We start from the raw sequence: 16,512 nt of genomic DNA on the forward strand, positions 1-16,512 counted from the left end.
GATGGTATTTCTGGAATCTTGCAAAACTGGTTTAATTTTATTAGTGTTGCTTGTAGTGTGGTATGGTATTACCTGTGCACTCTCCAACAAATTCCAAAGGCACACGGAGTTCTACAGTTGTATCTGGGTACTTAACAATGGAGGGGTTTTTGTGTAACTGAAATCTTGCTGTAGTTAGGCTTCCCAAGTGTTGGGAAAATACAAAAAGTGTTCATCGTGTTCAAGAAGAATTCAAATAGTTCACAAAAAGTAGAGGTATTTGTTGACATATCTATCTGGTTTTTTTTAGAACTCCATCAGTGGCGAGAGATATTGATGATAAATCCAATGATGGCCGTGAACCCTTTATTGACAGCATCAGGGCATCAGAGGATTCCACTGGTTCCCTCACCATTTGAACCTCCAAGTCTGGATAGGTATTTCTCTTCAATACGATATTCCAGTCAAAGGAGAAAATGGATATTATTAAGGTTTCAAATGCTGTTAATCCCAGTGTTGTTTTATTGTCTAATGTTATTTCAGGGAACTGTGGTGCAATAAATCTGCCGGCCACATCTTCAACAAACTTCTCATCACTTCCCCTTTGAGGCCTGCTTGACGTCCTCTCTCAGCAAATAGCTAAGGAGCACTTTCTATGTGACAGGCATCGCATAGGTGCAAACGTGGATGTAGTCTGCTAGGGCTGTGGTAGCAAAATACCACAGACTGGGTGGCTTAATTTTATTTCTCACAGTTCTGGAGGCTGAAAGTCCTAGATCAAGGTACTGGCAGGTTTTGTTTCTCCTGAGGCTTCTCTCCTTGGCTTGCAGACTTGACTGCCTTTTTCTCTGTGTCTTCACGTGCTTTTTCTCTGTGTGCATGCACTTCTGGTGTCTCTTCCTCTTCTTATAAGAACACCAGTCTTACTGGGGCGCCACCCTTAGGACTTCATTTAACTTTAATTACCCCCTTAAAGGCCCTGGCTCCAAAGACAGTCGCATGGTGGGGCAGGGGTTAGGAACACAATTCAGTCCATAACAATTGGGTATCCTGGATTTCCTGTGATAGAGCAATTCTTTCTTTGCAATAAAAGTGAAGTTAGCAGTATTTTGGTTGTACACTCTGGCAGTTTCCTGTCTTCCCTTCTTTTGAAGATGTAGTCTGACATTCCGAGGAGAAAGAAAAATTCAGTATTTATGCTTGTTCATGGAGCATGAACAAAAGAGTTGGACTTCTAGAGACCACTGAAGTTCGGAGAAATAAATTGTCCACCCAGGTAGTCACTGATCCCAGATGGCAAAACTCAAGCCACAGTATGTTTATCAAATGAGGAAAGAATGTTGTGGTCAAGAATGGAAAATCAGACATTGGTACTGATTTGATTGGATCTTTTTTTTTCCCTGACATCCCTAAAACTTCCCTTTCCTGCTTTCTCTGTTGTGTTGGCAGCTGAGTTAGTCCTTCCTTAGTAGAGCTCTTCCTCCTAAGCTTTCTCATCATATTTCTACTTAAGCCAATAGAGACTGCAGGACTTTTGTACTTCATTTTGGGAAGAGATGATAGAATCCCATATGGCAATAAAAAAAAACTCACTGTCTATGCAATGGAAATTTTGTACAATTCCATTCATTTTACCTAATTTGTATCTTTTTTTTTCTTTTATTTTTTAACATCTTTATTGGGGTATAATTGCTTTACAATGGTGTGTTAGTTTCTGCTTTATAACAAAGTGAATCAGTTATACATATAATGTTCCCATATCTCTTCCCTCTTGCGTCTCCCTCCCTCCCACCCTGCCTATCCCACCCCTCCAGGTGGTCACAAAGCACCTAGCTGATCTTCCTGTGCTATGCGGCTGCTTCCCACTAGCTATCTATCTAGTGTATCCATGCCTCTCTCTCGCTTTGTCACAGCTCACCCTTCCCCCTCCCCATATTCTCAAGTCCGTTCTCCAGTAGGTCTGTGTCTTTATTCCTGCCTTACCCCTAGGTTCTTCATGACATTTTTTTTCTTAAATTCCATATATATGTGTTAGCATACAGTATTTGTTTTTCTCTTTGACTTACTTCACTCTGTATGACAGACTCTAGGTCTATCCACCTCATTACAAATAGCTCAATTTCGTTTCTTTTTATGGCTGAGTAATATCCTAATTTGTATCTTTTTCCCTAGAGATTTACTGCCTCCCACTGTAGCTCCAACTGACCCAAGACAGTTTTGTGTTCCTTCCCAATTTGGATTCTCTGCTCTACCAAATGCAAATATGCCGAACGTGCTGTCCAGTCATGTCTACTCAGGTATGAGCAACAGATGGCTCTCGTCTGTGGAGCCACTGTGAACTGGATTGCTGCATTAAGCTTGCCATCAAATTTACTGGCAAATTTTAGAGGCAAAACTGTATGGTGATTATACTTGTAGTTTCTATAATTACTACCTAGGTTTAAATCATGGTTCCACCACTGTGTAACCAAGTGTAAGTCGCTTAACTCCTCCAACCATCAATTTACTGATGAATAACATGAAAATCTGCAATTACTATCTGTCTTATCTTACAGGCGGGAACTGATGAGGTCATGAGGAGATGAGGTCTGAGAGTTAAAGGCCCTGGGGCAGTTTACATATGGCCTGATAGGCCATAGTGAGGACCTGCCTTTTATTCTGGGGAAGAGGGAAAGCTTTTGAGGAGTTTGAGCAAAGGAATGACATGGTCTGACTTACATTTTACCAGGATCACTCTGGCTGCTGTGTTGGGGACAAACTTGATAGGATTAAAGTTCTGGAGTTAAACTGATGGGAGTTAATGGGCTATTAGAATAGTCAAAAGATTATGATGGATTGGCCCTGCGTGGTGACAGTAGGAATGGTAAGCAGTGGCTGGATTCTGTAAATACTTTGAAGGTAGAAACAACAAGATTTTCTCAGAGTTTAGATATGAGATGTGAAAAGAGGAGAGGTGTTAAGGATGACATCAGAAATTTTGGCTGAGAAATGGGAAAGGTGGAGTTGCTCTTCACTGAGTTGAGGAAGACCATGAAAGCAGGAGTTCTTGGGGCGGGAGGGATATCATAGGCATTTGAGATGCCTAATAGACAATCAATGGGGGGATGTCTGGAAGGCAGCTGAAGTCCAGGGAGGACTTCTGGAGACAACCTGGAGATATAATTTTGGAAGTCATCGGGATATATGAGACTAGATGAGATCATCCATAGAGTGGGTTAAAAGGATGAGTTACAAGTTAAAAGGATGATCCCTGGGACATACCAACAGGGTCTAGAAGATAAACAGAGATATAGAAAAAGCAACCACTGAGGTGGGAGGAAACCCAGGAGAGGACGGAGGCCTGGAAACCAAGGGAAGAAAGTGTTTTAAGGAAAGAGTGAGCAACTGTGTCAAGTGTGCCACTCAAAGGCCAAGTAAGATGAGGACCAAGAATACATGATTAGATATAGCTTTGTGGAGGTCATTGATGATCTCGATAAGAGCAATTTCAGCAGAGTGGTGTCAGTAAAAACATGAGTGTAGGGGCTCAAGAGGGAATAAGATTGAAGATCAGATTGATGCATCTTATCTCCCCCAAACTATATTCAGTGAGTTTCTGTTTGTCCCTGCTCTCCAGTTCCAACAACTCTGAATACTGAGTTAGCCGAAAAGTTCATTCGAGTTTTCCATGTTACAGGAAAACCCAAGTGAACTTTTTGACCAACCCACTAGATATGAACAATGTGAGTGAAAAGCCTGAGACAGAAAGAAATAAGATTGGTGCCAGGGCCAGTGAAGACACTGGCCTGCCTGGACTTAAGCATGTTGTCTGCCGCAGTGCATGTGGCTCCACTTTGATGAGATTGAGCAGGGGCCAGGTCTGAAACTAGACACACCCACTGGAGTGTGACAGGCCCATCAGCTGAACCTGGGTGGTAGCCCCATCTGGCAGCAAGAACCAGGTTAAATCTATAGCCCGAAGTTACAGGCAGCAATTAAGCAGACCAGTGAAATAGCTGCATTGCTGACTCAGAAAGAGCTTCTTACTGATGAAGAATCCAGAAACTGCCAATAGTTGGATACAAACAGGCAGGTTGACAACCTGTCCCAGGAACAGAGGTCAGTCTCCCACCTCAAGGCTGACGTGTAAGAGAGTAAGCAAGGGCAAGGGTAGGGCCTCAGTCCTATAGAAACCGAGCCACTAAGTAAGTTAGCAAAATAGGGATTAAGACAGGGATCTGTTTCAAAATTTGGGATGTTAGGTAGGGAGTGGATTATTACAACAGGACTAGCACTAAGTTTGATGTCAACTATTTGGGAAAGAGAAAGAAACTTGAAATAGGTGTGATGAGTCCACATTTCATAGGGTGCTAAAATCCAGGTAATGAGAATTGTACCCTCTACACTGATCTTCTCACATGGACAGTCTCTGCATCCTTGGGCATTACCCCATGGGTTGGCAGTCTTATGCATGCGGAGTGGCTAGGCCCATAAGCCATGGCCGTTGAGCCTGCGTGTCTGGAGCCTGTGCTCCGCAACGGGAGAGGCCACAACAGTGAGAGGCCTACATACCGCAAAAAAAACAAAAACAAAAACAAACCCAATGTATTATTTCCAGGGATTTCAGTGCATAAAGAAGCACTTAGTTACTTTTTTTTTTAAGGTCAGCTAATTCTTTTCTTCCAAAAAAAAATTATCAATATTTACTGAAAAAGCAAGCGATCAAGAGATCCACAGTTAATTTCATCTTTTTCCTTTTGAAGTATGGTAGGGAAACATTGCCAGTCGTGAGACCCATACTTAAAGAAAAAAAATATCTGGGGAATTCCCTGGCAGTCCAGTGGTTTGAACTCGGTGCTTTCACTGCCAGGGCCCTGGGGTCAATCCCTGGTCAGGGAAATAAGATCCCGCAAGCCGCAAGGCGCAGCCATAAAAAAGAAAAAAATTATCTGGTGTTATCATGCCATCACCAAAGTGACTCTAAGATTCTGAACAGCCATGAACTGATACCAGTTCCAACACTGTGCTCAGTTGGTGGTTTTTTGCAGATACTGTTTTAAATCATTTTATTTTCTTTCATTATTTTCAAGTGGATATTGTTAATTTGTTTGTGGGGTGGGATGGTGGTTTTCTTGTTTAAGGTTGGGGCATTTTGCCACCTGAATCCATAAAGGCAATGGCTAGAAGGAATGAAATGATTCAAAGGCAGCATACTGCCAGGTAATGTAACAATGTTGTTTTATTTTCTATTCATTCACTTGTTTGTTTATTCATTTGTTATATATATACTTTTCTATATATTCATTCATTTATTGTATTTGTGTATTGTTTTTGTATGTATTGTTATATTTGTGTATATGTATTCACTGATTATATACACACACACACACACACACACACACACACACACTGATTACTTTCAAAAAGTAGTCCAGGAATATTACAAAAAGAAACATATACAAACATTTACACAGGTTGTTTAAGGATAAAAACAAGATTAGAAATTACACAGCGAAGCTAAGTCTACAGATCACAGTAGCTTGTCAGTGTCTCATAATTAAAATGCCTAGCTGTGATTCCTTTGAAATTCATACTGGCATTTCTGTCTTAAATGACTTCAGTTCTGCTCAAAGACAGGAGCCAAGCTTGCCAATCCCACTTCAAACTATGCCATTAGAGCCCAGACAGCCCCCTGTCAATCTAAAAGTGGCCTTCAACAGCCAGGAGAAACACACAGCAGTGATGACTAGGTTATTGCTGAACATTAAGGGGTCCAGGTGATGACCAATAAGCAAAGTAAAGTAAGCAAAAATACCAGCAAGTCTTCCCCCCTTCTCCCTTCCCCAACCCTTACCACTGGCATTAACTTTAACAGTTGAGACTTCTGTGTTTCTTGAGTCTCACTAAAATTGTACTGTAAGGTTTAAAAACTTCTTCCCAAAACTTTAATTTCTTTGAGGATTAATCTCTGGCAAGAAACTAATGCTGTGCTGCATTCTCCCCATCCCTGCTAAGATTGTCACATCCATTAGAGACAGTGCTCTAAAGACTGGCCTTAGACTTCCATTGTGAGATTCAGCCAAACCCTTCACCTCTGATCTTACTCCAGACTCTCCTTCCCAGTGGCTGTCTGGGAGATTCGTGTTTACACCTAACAGACTTCAGATAAGTAGCATAAGGACTCAAAAGAAAAGCAGAGGTGCTACAATAGGGAAGGCAGAGGGCCATTAAAATGATATTTCTAATGGTTTTGTTGGGTTTATAAAATATATTGTTCTGTTTTTAGGATGGAAATGGAAATGCATGCCATTTACCAACAAAGGAGAATAGAAAAAGTTAATTCCAAGGGACTAGCAGGCCTAGGGGTACCATTCCTTTATGGCTTCAGTATCCCAGCTGGCCCAGCCACCGACCATGGCAGGAGCATGCTCCCTGCCAGTGACCTGCATGCTCACAGAAGCGCCCTGAGAAACTTTCAGGGAAACCCCATGCTAGTGGCAACCGGTCCGCACTTTCTAGAGAGCTGGGGGCAGAAATGTCGTCGTCTCAGGAGAGGTACAGGGAATCAGAAAGTTCTAGACAGTGACACCGAGAGTTCTAAAAGTGGAGTAGAAGAAAAGCCCCTAGGCCAAACCCGTGCAATTCCCTGTGAAGAGAATGAGTATGCAAAAGACCCAGAAACAGACACTCTCAACAATCACAAGTTGGGTGAAACTGAAGAAAAGCCATCTACAGCTCTTGCCCACACCTTTGGAGAGCTGGAGCGCGGCCATGGAAAACCCTGGGGAGCTCATGGCACTCCCCTGGAAGAAAAGGCCTGGGACAATGGGAAGGAGAAGCCTTCAGAGCAGGTTTTGGCAGCCTGTGGTGAAAAGAATGAGGTTTACCCGCCAGTTCCTCGACCGTCTCTGCCAGGTAGGAGTCCAGGGGCTAATCCTCATGAACCGCAGGTCATCAAGTCCCTGGAGTTATTACATGGTGAGCTGTAACCACTGTGTTTCTTTTTATCCTCCTTCTTCTTGATCCTACTTAGAATTACCTCCTCTTGAAAAATTTATTACATTAGTTCCAGTCAGCCATAACAGTGCAATGTATCTGTGTTTATATATTTGCTATATAGAGAATTTCAGCAAAGGCTAGGAAGGTAAATATGAGGAAGGATGGGAAAGCCTACCAGAATTTTTAATTAACATTTTAATTTAATTTTTGATTTAATCTAATCTCTTCAACACAAAACAGAGGGGCTTCTTGCTTAAAAGTATGAATTCAATCTCCCCTGTATTTAAGTGTAGAAAAAATAAACAATTAAACAGAAGCTCTTTCAGTGCTCACTACTGCTATGATACTCTCTAACCTAAGAGTATTAACACACTACCCCCTGCCCCAAAAAGACACACTGAATAGTATTCAAGAACTTCTTTAGATAAAAAATAGTTTAAAACTGGAACTTCTTTAGATAAAAATATTTTAAAACACAGGGATTTGGATATGTGTAATCTAGCCACCATACCGACTGCTTCCCTGACAAAATATTAATTTGCCATTTTGATGAAGATGTAGCTAAATTCTCACATGGCTTAGAGAGCATGATAAATCATGTAACATCATAGAACATGGTAGTATTAATCTGGAGAATGAAATCCACAGGGTATTTCTATTGGAATCTGAGAGAAGCTGGAACTTTGTTTTTATTTATGATAAGGTTGTCATTAAAGATCCTTTAGAGGAAGAAAAGAAAGGAGGTAGCTAAGCTTTTTTAGAAATCATCTCTCAGTAACTCTATCTTTTAAGGGGGTTATGTGTAGATCTATGTAAAGGGACTGCTCTGTGGTAATAGAACATGAGGAAATGAATGTAACTATACATGAAACTGTACTCTTAGCTTCCCCCTTTTCCCTTTTCCCACAAAATAATTTTCTTTCTGTTTTAAAGGAACACATGTGCTTCTTACAATCAAGGAAAATCTGTCTTTGGATGAAGATATTCAGAAATGGACCGTGAATGACGTGTACAACTTCATTAGTGGCCTTCCAGGTTGTTCAGACTATGCTCAGGTGACGCAACATTTAAGTATTTTCTTAAAAGTTAGACACTTTGAAATATACTTCCTTCATAATGAGTTCTGTTGAACTTGATTTTGACCCCAGAGAGCATTCCTAATAATCTCTCCCTTTGTATGTCATTGGCTCCCCTGGAACAGAAGCCTCTGATTGGTGGAGCTTGGGTCATGTGCCCACCCCAGCCTCAGGGGAGGCTGGGAAAGCCAGTGTCTGGCTTTAGTTTCTGTCCCATTAAGGCTCCTGAGATGTGGAATTCTCCCAGAATTAGGAGGTTCAGAGGCCAAACATCCAAGAAGAAGGAGAGGTGTCTACTGTATTCCCTGCTCATCCATTTAGCAAACATTTGGAGGCATGTACTTCTGTATCAGAAGTTTTAGGCTACTTATCATACATAACAGAAATATATACTTTATTCTAAAAAGGACAAGAAGGAAATACATCTGAAAAGTTGGAAATTAACTATTTTAAAATTCCGTTTTTATTCTAGGGCAATATATAAAAACGCCTACACACATAATTTAATCTGGTAGATAAATACTATTTTTTAAATTATAATGAACTATCAGGACACTTGAAAAGTAAAACTAGCCTCACTTATATGGGAAAATTGGAGATAAAAATGGTGGGTTGCCAAGTTTTTGAAGTTTATGTCAGTGCTACATTTTCATGCATATAATTTACTTTTTCAAGTGATTTAATAACACAATTCCAAGCAACAATGTGCCTACTAAATCTGGTATAACTATCTTTGGTTTATATTTTAAAGTAAAAGAAAGCAAGAAAAGGACATTATGATTTAACTACATCATAAGTAACTGATGTTAGAGATAACTTTTTTCAGATCTCATTTTGTGATATTTTCTTCAGTGTAATGCTGTTAATTTTTTAAAAATTTTCCTTCCTTCCTCCCTCCCTCCCTCCCTCCCTTCCTTCCTTTCCCTTTCTCTTTTTCTTCCTTTTTTCTTTTTATTGGACCAATGGAAAAGTCATATAGAGTAGTGATTAAGAGTATGGCTTATGAAACCAGAAAGTACAAGTTCAAATCCTGGCTTTTCCACTTTCTGGACATGTGACCTAAGACAAATTGCCTCCCTCCTCGGTGTCTCGGTTTTTTTCATCTGTAAAATGAGGATAATAGTATAATACATTTTCAAAGGATTGTTGTAAGCATAAATGAGTGCCTGGCACTCAGTAGATTCTAATTTCATCATTGCCTCAGAGGCTTCTAGAGAAAGCAGAATCTCAAGTTACTTATGAGGCAGGTTGTATTCTTCAAGTCACCTACTTTGTCTTTTTGCATACCTGCTAAAAAAATTTGTTCTATTTTTGCCTATTCAATGAGTATAACCTTATTATTTTATTACTAGTCATTAACCGTGGGTAAGTCACTTTTTAAATGTATCTATGCCGCTTTTCAAGTGGTACAATGAAGTTACCAAATTCTGATAACCAGAAAGAAGCAACCCCATGTATAACGAACATTTGATTACTGACTTCTGATGGATTGAATCTGTTTGAACTCACTATTTTTAATCAGTCAGTGATTCACAGTCATAAAAATGCAGTTTATAATAACCACTCTTGTAATAAATAATGTTACATGTATTTCATACTTTATAATCCCAGATGTCCCCTTATGGGTATAAAGACGTCACATAAACACGAAGACCCCAAACTTTGCTGACTCATTACCTCTTACCAACAGGATGTTGGTGCTTCCTTCCCCACCCCAAGAAGTGGTACAGTTATTTCTAAGTGTTTCTCAAATGTGTTTAGGATCAAGTCCTGCTCTTGTTTCCTCACTAAAGTCAGTTCCCCTCTTAGCAATTGCTGGTGACCTCAACAGCAAGGATGCCACACTCTGCTGGGCATGACCAGGCTGTGTTCGGTGACAGTGTTCTGTACAGAAATGGGGAGCACCCCCCTGGATGCAGCTGGGTGCCGTCTGAGCGCAACAGGCTCTGAAGTAGCACTGCTTGTGCACAGCTCTCACAGGAACCCTTGTCTGCAATGTGCCATCCGCTTTTACTCACAGCCCCTGGGACTACTCAGGGCCACACCCCCTGTCCCCTTCTCTGTCCTCTTCTTCCTCACCTCTGCCTTAGGTGCAGCAACCTCCAACCACCCACCTTCTGCAGGTTGAAAAAGGAAATTCAGGAAAAAATAACCGCAGTGAAAATCCAAAGCCCCTTGCAAATGAAATCTTAAATAGCTGTGAAGAGAGGATGGGTGGTTCAGCCATTTAGGGACATCCAGGATACCCTGTAACACATTTTTTTTGTTCAAAGTCAATGTCTAGTTCAAATAAGTCAGCAGTGAAAGTATTCTCTCTAAAAATAAATGAAATTATTAAAAATACATGCATATTTATACCATGCACTTGGCCCAAGCTGCTCTCATGAGAATGAAGTGAGGGTATCTTCTGAATGACAGAGGCATGTTCTGCATCCTTGCCTCAGGCCCAGGGTCCATCCACCAGGACTGAAGGTTAGGCTCTCATGCATTTCAGGCCCTGGGTGCCAGCCTACCTCTGTGTGAAAATTTATCTCTGTGATTTCTCCTTCTTTGGATGATCTCTCATGGTCCCTTCACTGCTCAATGGAATCCCTACAAAGGAAGGAGAAATTAGGTAAATTTTCTACCATAAATATAGGTGACTATTTTTATCAGCACTCCTTTTGCTGATTGGCAGTGGGGTTAAGCAGGGAAAATTCTGGATCAGAATCATGAACTATACATTATTTTACAGGTTCTCTAACAGGCAAGCTATGATTTTTGGGCAACTCACTTAACCTTTTCTGTGCTGGTTCTCTCATTTACAAAAAATCATAATAATAGCGCCTACTCTTTATTGGCAACAGACTATGTGCCAGGCACAGTGCTAAGTAAATTATTTAGATTGTCTTTTAAATTTAATCGACACCATACTTCTGCAAAGGAGATATTAGCTCTATTTTGCAGCTGAGTAAAGCTGAACTTAAAGGTGGCTAGAGGACTGCTTAAAAAAATGTGTGTGTGACTCCAAATCTAGCTCTTTCCATCATAATTACTCTACATTGAGGCTATTGGGCCATATGATTTTCGGCCAAGGGTACCTGGGGCCCTAGGAATTCTCAAAGGTGGTAGAAGGTATGCTTAAGTTATTCAAAATATTTCAAAACAACAGACAACCTAAGAAATATCATACATTTCCCCAAAATAAGGCTACAGAGACTAACCCAAACTGTCCACTTTTTTGCTTTGGCCCAAATTAAGTTACTTCTATTAGCCATTCTACAATTTGATCAGTTAAAATAGGAAAAGAAATAATTACTTAATAAATATAGTTTGTAAATAACTAAAATCTGTTAGAACACAAAGTTCCTGGTACAGAAGTTTCCCAAGAAGAATCCAATTTTCTGCTGGTCCTGAGGCATGCCCTCCGAGGCACGGAACACACAGTGGAAATGGGACAAATATGGTTCCTCTTCTCACGGAGCTTGTAGTCCAGAAGAGGGGCACCGTAAGGGATTCCACATCAGCGTGACCATGCTGGAGAGGGCAGCTACGGGGCATGGTAGGAACACACAGGAGGGCCTTACGGTTTCCTAGAGGAAGAGGCATCGAAAGTGAGACCTGACGGTGAGGAGTTTACCACCTGAGGGGCAACAAGGTGAGAGGGAGGCAAAGGAGGAATTTCCAGGTGAGGACCAGAAGCCAGAGAGAACTTAACATGGTTGGGATTTGAGAATAATTTTTAGTGGCCAGAGGCCAGGGCCAAGGTGGGAAAGGTGAGGATGGCAGGATAGGGGACTGAAGAGGGAGAAGGGATCAGGCCACAGAGACTTGAAGGATTGTGACTTCATCCCGGAAACAGTCTAGGTTTTAAGGAGGAGTGGCGTGCTTAGCTTTGTGTTTCAGAAAGGTCGCTCAAGTTGCTTTCATGAAAATAGGTTAGGTCTTAAAAAAAAGACATTTAAACAAAGCTGACATCTTTTGTGTTTAATAAGGTGTTTAAAGATCATGCAATTGATGGAGAAACTTTGCCATTACTCACAGAGGGGCATCTTCGAAGCACTATGGGCTTAAAGCTGGGGCCGGCATTAAAGATCCAGTCGCAGGTAGTGTGATTTTTCGTAACTAAACGTGTTAATGGTATGAAGCTTAAGAGAAATATGTTACCTTTATCTTGTTGTAACATTAACAATACCTCTTTATTAAGCTTTTCCCCTCTGTGGTTGGGGACATGATAAAAGTGAGGGAACCTGAGGGCTTCCCTGGTGGCGCAGTGGTTGAGAGTCCGCCTGCCGATGCAGGGGACACGGGTTCGTGCGCTGGTCTGGGAAGATCCCACATGCCGCGGAGCGGCTGGGCCCGTGAGCCATGGCCGCTGAGCCTGCGCGTCCAGAGCCTGTGCTCCGCAACGGGAGAGGCCACAACAGTGAGAGGCCCGCGTACCGCAAAAAAAAAAAAAAAAAAAAAAAGGGAACCTGAAAACTTTGGACGGGGCATTGGTACACGTTCCTAGTTTTGGTTGGGAAGGCACAAAGCAGTGGTGTGCTGGCCAATGTTTAACAACCTGCTGTCTTTAAAAATGAACCCCAATTCGTAGCATTTGTCAATTTCTGTGGTGTCAGTCCTCCCACCATGGCTGACAAACTCCATATGCAGCGTCACTGAATACAGAATTGGGAAGAGATGCACAGCAGCTCCCCATTTCAGACTGTCTTCACCATGTGGATAGCACAAGTGTAAACAACCTCAAGAGCAGAGATAATAATAAACAATTATAGTAAAATAAGTAGGTAAAAATAATTAAGTGATAGGTTTGGGGTATTTAATACTTTAGTTTGCAATATAATATATCTAATTGTAACTTTATATAATTTAATTTTTAATAATGGCATTTCTGGCAATTAGCTTGCAAATTTCCTAAAATTATAACAATTGGTCTCAAGAGCTGGAACAAGCCAGCTCCAGAGCACCACTTCTCATCACTACCTCCACTGCTTCATTCTGGTCTAAGGCACTGTCTTCTCTCGTTGGATTACTGCGTTAGCCTTCTAACTCTTCTCCCTGCTCTGCCCTTGCCCACCCGGAGCGTATTCACACAGCAGTAAAGAATGATTCTTCTAATACATGAGACAGATCATGTCACTCTTCTGCTCAAATGTCTGCAACAGCTCCCCATTTCTTTCAAAGTCCAAGTCCAAGTCCTATATTATTTGCAGTCCTCTCCAGCCATCACCACCCTTGCCTTCCTGACCTCATCTTCTGAGTCTCTCCCTGCCAGTTACTGCTTTTGTCAACTCGCCTCTGGATGCTGTTCGAACATCTAGACAGGTTCCACCTTCACACTGTTCCCCCCTCTGCCTGTGATGCTCTTCCCCCAACATCCTCATGCTTTGTTCCCTCATCTCCTTCATCTTTGCTCCACCAAACCATCTCAGTGAGGTTTGATTGGTTCACCTTACTTAAAATTGCACACGGCCCAGCCCCCATACATACTACTGCTATCCCTTTTTCTGGTCTTCTCTTTTTCCCCATAGTACCCATCACGTTCAGTCACACAATATAATTTATTTATTTGTTATATTTATTTTTGATTTCCCTCTGCCCGCACTAGAATGTGAGCTCCATTAGAGCAGAGATCTTTATCTGTTTTGTTGACAGATACAACCTTAGAACGTGCAAAACCCATAATAGGTCAATAATTATTTGTTGAAAGAGTGAGTTTCCTAAAAGTCAAACCAAGAAGCCTCAACTAATTCTTTCAGAATTTATACAGTACTTTACTTATTCACAATACATGCTTAGACCAGGAGCTGAGTTTCCAGAATGTTCTTCAAAAACCTTTTTATTTTTCCTAAACTTTTCAGGGTAAAGAAGTTCTTTATTTCTAATGCAAATACTTCAGTGTTTCCATTGATGTTCTTTTTTTCAACTTCTGATTTTGGAATAACTTTAGGTACAGAAAAGTTGCCAAGTTAGTACAGAGAATTCACCTAGCTTTTCCTAATGTTAACATAATACATGACAGGGCACATTTGTCAAAACTAAGAAATTAACATTGGTACAATATAATATTCACTTTTAAATGATTGATTTTTCTTTCGTAGGGAAACTGTACCTCTTGGAGTACTTACAATAACACTGCAGTGTTTTCTCAAATCTGATTTTCTTTGGCTTTGGTCTATCACTTTCGTTGCACTTTTTGTTCTGCTTTGTCCTTACAATGTGGCCAACCCCAAGTCATTCTTAATCTTCTCCTCACTTGCTGCTAGCATTCTTATGCTCCTATCTGATATATATAAGTGCTTCCATGCAGCCCAGCTGAGCTGTTATATCCCAGGCCCCATCTACCAGCATAACAGGACAGGACTCCCACAGAAGCTGGGGGTGGGGGGGAGGTGGAGGGGGAAGGTCCAGCTGATGCCAGATGTTCAACCAAGCAGAACAGTTGTAGAGTCCTTGGGATTGGGAATTTCCAGGGGTCCCATTGAAGCAGGAAAATTGGAAGGTTCTGAGTAACATCTGAAAGTCCCAGAAGGTGAGCAGGCAGGAATCAGTGGATAACAAAATCTCAATCTCCAAAATGGGAATCAAGGGCAAAGTTCCATTACAGCAAGAACTGCTAAGAAGAAGAAAACCTACCCTCCAGAACAGAGACGTAGAAGGTAGACCGGGACTGAGCACACAAGGAAAGGGGTAGGAGAAGAAAAAGTTACTGGAATTTGAGAAAGATATTATTAGAATGGAGGGAGCTGGGGGTTTGAGCTGTAACAATGTGAACAATATAGAAATCTCCTGCGTCCCACTTGGCATCAGGTTTGTGTAGGAGCCCGCTGGTTAGTACTAGGGCACCAGGTCCCAGCGCAGCCTTATTTATGTCTCAACACTAAGCCCACTGAAGGCCTGTTGTGTGCTGAGGTTCTAAAGAATTCCAGCCTCACCTGGAGAAGGACGGGCTGGGTGTTGGTGAAGGTGAAGTAGGGTGTCTGTGGGAACCCTTGTGGGACCATTGGGAAAGGAAGAGCTAGAGTGAACTCAGAGTAAAATAATTGTGTGTGCAGATCAACCACAGCAGAACCAAGAACAGGAACTGGTAAGCTCCTACCACCTTGATATCCAGTTTTACAATGTAAACACTATGATTCTAAAAGAAAAAGCCCACCGCATCCTAGAATTGTGTCCTTCTAGATGTCCCATGCCTGAAATTACCTCAGCCTCCCTGCCACCTGTGGCTTAGCAGAATATGCTGTGTTATTGAAAGAATTCATAGATGTAATTACTATATTTTGTCTTCTAAGGTATCTCAGCATATGGAAAGTATATTCTACAAGAAAAGACTTTCACTTCCTACCTACACGAAACAAGCATTCAATCAACCAACAGATACAAACCCTCTTTTGGATTTTAATTCCTGGAGTGATACACTGGACGTTCCTTGTTCCCAGGATATGATCATTCCTAAAAGAAATGAGCGAGATACTATGAGAAATTAAAACCCTCACAGAGCAAGAACAGTCTTAATCGGTTTTCTGAAAAGTCTGGCATATTCTGAAGGGTGTGCGGGGGTTTCCCAGGACCAGATGGCGGATCAGAGGGAGAGAAAGCCCACCCTCCTGAGCTCTCTGGGAGGAGGCCTTGCCCAGGCTTCCTGAGGTGACCACATCACAAAGTGGCTGGAGCCGTATCCTTGGAAGCAAATACTAAATGAAGGATAGAATTTGCAAACATCAAATTTGTATATATAAAGAGGTGTATTTCTTTTTTATCCTTCCAGTTTTATTGAGATACTATTGACATAACAGCACTGCATAAGTTTCAGGTGTACCACATAATGATATGACTTAAATACATCATGAAACAGCTATCACAATAAGTTTAGTGAATATCCGTCATCTCTTATAGATACAAAATGAAAGAAATAAAGTTTTTCCTTGTGATGAGAACTCTTAGGATTTACTTATTTAACAGCTTTCATAGATAACGTACAGCATGTTCATTCTATTTATCATGTGGTACATTGCATCCCTAGTACTTACAGCTGGAAGTTTGTACCCTTTGACGACCTTCATTAAAGAGGTCTATTTCTGATTTTCAAAAACAAAAAAAGAAAGCTATAGTTGGGTGTTTCCACGAGGATATCTGTGCAGAAGCCAGAAAAACTGACACTGAAAAACAGCTCCTAACTGTCTTCACTGGCTTCCCATCCCCCAGCCCAGAGAGAGACAGAGGCAACCCAGTGGAGCCAGAAGGAGGAAGAAGAGAAAGTGAAGTACAAAATAGAGAAATAGAGGAGCTGAGCACAAGGCCCCAGCTTTTCTCACGGCAGGCTTTCAGCCTGAAGGAAGCTGGAGAAAGGAACGGGCAGAAGCTCGAACCTTAAAGTTCAGAGTTCGACTGTTACTCAGCTTTTTCCTTCTGATATGAAACCATGTTATGACTAAAAACAACTGGAGGACTCCTTATGACCTGAGAGGGAGAGGAAAGGGCATAGTGACCACCTCCT

At 41.4% G+C, this 16,512-nt stretch overlaps 1 protein-coding gene across 1 annotated transcript; it reads left to right on the top strand.

Moving 5' to 3' along the window:
* Positions 1 to 315: 315 nt before the first annotated feature.
* SAMD7 (sterile alpha motif domain containing 7) lies at positions 316 to 15,844 on the top strand. Its single transcript, XM_067737231.1, has 7 exons — positions 316 to 416; positions 2,152 to 2,276; positions 5,100 to 5,178; positions 6,245 to 6,873; positions 7,891 to 8,012; positions 12,008 to 12,118; positions 15,308 to 15,844. Exons 1-7 carry the CDS (start codon positions 316 to 318, stop codon positions 15,500 to 15,502), a joined length of 1,362 nt encoding a protein of 453 aa, XP_067593332.1. The 3' UTR covers positions 15,503 to 15,844.
* Positions 15,845 to 16,512: the final 668 nt, after the last annotated feature.

This window comes from Pseudorca crassidens, chromosome 5, assembly GCF_039906515.1.
Source record: "Pseudorca crassidens isolate mPseCra1 chromosome 5, mPseCra1.hap1, whole genome shotgun sequence".
NCBI classification, from domain to species: Eukaryota; Metazoa; Chordata; class Mammalia; order Artiodactyla; family Delphinidae; genus Pseudorca; species Pseudorca crassidens.